General features: G+C 44.9%; 1 protein-coding gene across 1 annotated transcript; it reads right to left on the reverse strand.

Annotated features, from left to right (window-relative positions):
* Positions 1–556: 556 nt before the first annotated feature.
* LOC131224926 (uncharacterized) lies at positions 557–2,052 on the reverse strand. Its single transcript, XM_058220365.1, has 4 exons — positions 1,931–2,052; positions 1,637–1,822; positions 1,138–1,195; positions 557–856 (listed from the first exon to the last, which is right to left on the reverse strand). Exons 1-4 carry the CDS (start codon positions 2,050–2,052, stop codon positions 557–559), a joined length of 666 nt encoding a protein of 221 aa, XP_058076348.1.
* Between the last annotated feature and the right edge of the window lie 1,466 nt (positions 2,053–3,518).

Genomic DNA, 3,518 nt, shown 5'->3' on the forward strand with positions numbered 1-3,518 from the left:
ATGCTGCGATGGTAATGTAGGATACTGCCTCTATACATTTGGTGAAGTAATCTACCACCACCAGGATGTACCCATGCCCATTTGAAGCTTTGGAGTTGACTTTACCGATGATGTCAAGTCCCCATATAGAGAAGGCTCATGGTGTCGTCAGGTTGTATAATTTGGAAGCTAGCGCATGGATTTGGTTCGTATGCTATTGGCACTTGAAGCACTTCCTGACATGTTTGCAGCAGTCCGTCTCCATCGTTAGCTAATAGTAACCGAGCCGTAGGATCTTCTTTGCCATCATATGTCCGTTCATGTGTGGGCCGCATAGTCCTTCGTGGATTTTTGACATAATCTGTGTTACTTTTGTTTTGTCCACGCAACAGAGAAGGACTTGATTGAAGGACCGCTTGTAGGGGATGCCCCCAGTGATTGTGAACTAGGCCGCTAACTGTTACATAGTGCGACGATCGATTGATGTCACTCCTTCCGAGTACTTTTGATGCTCGAGATATTCCTTGATGTCTGTGTACCATGGTTGATCGTTCAAAGAGGTTTTGGCTTCGTCGATCTATAAGCAGAATGCAAGTTCTTCCTGGAGTTTGACGGTGAGTTCCCATTCAGCAACTCCTTTCGGGATTTTCAACATCGAGGCGAGGGTAGCCAGAGTGTCCGCAAATTGGTTCTTGGCTTGGGGCATGTAAAAAAATGTGTTCTCTTCAAACTCCTCAGTCATATTCTCCAAATAGACGTGATATGGGATCAGCTTTTCATCCTTGGTCCTCCAGTCGCCATTCATCTGATTGATGATGAGTTGTGAGTCTCCAAAGACTTGTAACTTCTTCACAAGAAGATTATGGCTTCTCTTAGACTAGAGATATATTATTCATATTCAGCTACATTATTAGTGCAGTGGAATGCTAATCGCCTGAATATGGAAATTAGGACGTCATCGGGGGAGTAGAGTATTGCTCCTACCCTACTCCCTTTTGAATTTGTGGCTCCATCGAAGAAGAGTGTCCACTCTCCTGCCTTTCTTTCTTCTTCTTCCTTAATTAGGAGGATGTCCTCATCGGGGAAGGTCTTCAGCGGTTGGTAATCAGGAAGAGAGTGTGTTGCTAGGTGATCAGCCAGTGCTTGCCCCTTGATTACCTTTTGAGTGACATAGGTGACGTCGAACTTAGAAAGCAGCAGTTGCCATTTTACGATCCTGCTCGTTAGTTCCAGTTTCTCAAACAAGTACTTTAGTGAGTCCATGCGAGCAAGCAGAAGGATTGGGTGAGCGATCATGTATTGTCGTAACCATTGCATTACCCAAACTAGGGCAAGGCACATTTTCTCTAAGCTGGAGTATTTGACTTTGTAGCTTGTGAACCGTCGACTTAGATAGTAGATCGCTTGCTCCTTTCTTCTTGTGTCATCATGTCAACCGAGGACACATCCGATTGCTTCTGCTGCAATGGAGATGTACAGCAATAGTGGCCTACCTGGAATAGGTGGCATGAGCACTTGAGGATTTAGTAGGTACTTCTTGATCTTGTTAAAAGCCACTTGATAGTCGTCATTCCATTCCTTTGGCGAGTTCTTCCTTAAGAGCTTGAATATGGGCTCACAGATAGGCATGAGTTGTGTGATGAATCGGCTGATGTACTGGATCCTTCCGAGGAAATCCCGAATCTCTTTTTTAGTATTGGGCGGTGGCATCTCGATGATTGCTTTGGTCTTGGTTTCGTCCACTCGGATGCCATCTTCACTGACGATGAAGCTTAATAGCTTGCCTCCGGTTGCTCCAAAGACGCATTTTTGCGGGTTGAGGCGAAGCTTGAACTTTTCCAGTCTGTCAAAGAGTTTCTTGAGGTCTTCAAAATGCCCTTTGATTGTACGAGATTTAATGATCATGTTGTCCACATAGACTTCCATTTCCTTGTTTATCATGTCATGAAACAAGGCAGTCATGGCTCGCTGAAATGTAGCTCCTGCATTCTTCAGCCCAAAAGACATAATCCGATAGCAGAAAGTTCCCCATGGTGTGATAAAAGAAGTCTTCTCACAATCTTCGAAGGCCATCTCGATCTAATTGTAGCCAGAGAAGCCGTCCATGAAGGAGAAGATCTTGTGTCCAGCAGTATTATCTACCAGTGTGTCGAGTGAGGCAGAGGAAATCGTCTTTAAAACTTGCTTTGTTGAGGTCTCTAAAGTCGATGCACATCCTAACTTTTTCGTCCTTCTTTGGAACTGGTACGATGTTTGTGATCCATTCTGGGTAGTTGGAGACTACCAGAAACCCTACGTTGTATTGCTTGATGACTTCATCACGGACCTTTAGGACCCATTCTGGCTTCATTCTTCGTTGCTTCTGCTTGATAGGCTTCATGTCTGGCTTCGTTGGTAGGTAGTGTACTACCAAATCTTCATCGAGCCCTGGCATATCTTCATAAGAGAATGCAAAGTTGGACAACCTTGGTCTCAAGAATTCCATCATCCTCTGCTTGTATTTCGGAGACAGTGATCTATCGATGTACACCTTTCTAGGGAGTTCCTGTGATCCCAAGTTCACAACTTCGAAGTCGTCTGCCACAACGTTGGCCTTTGTTTTAAATCTTTCAAGGGAATCCTCAAGTTCGAGAGTTGTATCATCATTTCCATCATCCTGGGCTTCATCCAAACCCATGAACTCGAAGTCCAACTCTAAATCGAAATCGTATGAGTCGACTTCGAACTCTGGAGCTGTGAGTGGAGTGTTTAGCACAGTGTTTTTTGCAAGCTTTTCAATTGTTTTGGATTTTTGAAGATTTTCTGATGTTTTGTGATTTTGTGAAATATTTGATGTTTTTGTGGATTTTGAAATATCTGTTGTTTTTGTGTTTTGAAGGTTTTCTAGTTTTTTTGTGTCGCCAAAGGATCCCGAACAGGACGATGTTGCAAACTATGATTGATCCTGTCATGATTCGGGGTATCAACTGCTATTTACATTGGCATTTTTTTAGGTCGGCGTCTGTGGGTGGCTTACCGGCCGATTTAATCGTCAGGGGGATGGCTGTCCAACCTAGTTCTTTCCCCCTCTCAATCCTGTTGCTCTGCTCTGTTTGTACCTGTGGGTCATCCGTCTTGATGACCATGATGTCTGCTGGACCAGGTTCAAAGTCAGAGTCTAATTCGATCTCTTCTCTCAGAAGTTGGAGCTCCTCGGGTCCACATTATGGTGGGATCCCGATGTCCGTCCAGTCAAGGGAAGGCCACTTCCCTTTATCGATCCAATGGATGGGCTGCTTTTACCCCTTCTGTTGCTGAGTTGTTAGTGGGGGGTGTTTTCCCTTGACTGTTGGTGGGAATAGGTGCTTCCCCGTTCTTGGCTCTGTGACTTATAATGGGCACTCCTAGTCCTAGGTCCTCTATGGGTGATAGGTCTGGGGGTTCTGCCCCTGACATTGGGTGTGTTTTTTATGCCCTGAGGATCTTATCCTATCGTATTGGCGGCCAGATGGATTCCTGGCTGGAATGTTCTGTAAGTTTGAGCCGCTGGAGCTGACCCT

Source organism: Magnolia sinica, chromosome 14 (genome assembly GCF_029962835.1).
Source record: "Magnolia sinica isolate HGM2019 chromosome 14, MsV1, whole genome shotgun sequence".
Lineage (NCBI taxonomy): Eukaryota > Viridiplantae > Streptophyta > Magnoliopsida > Magnoliales > Magnoliaceae > Magnolia > Magnolia sinica.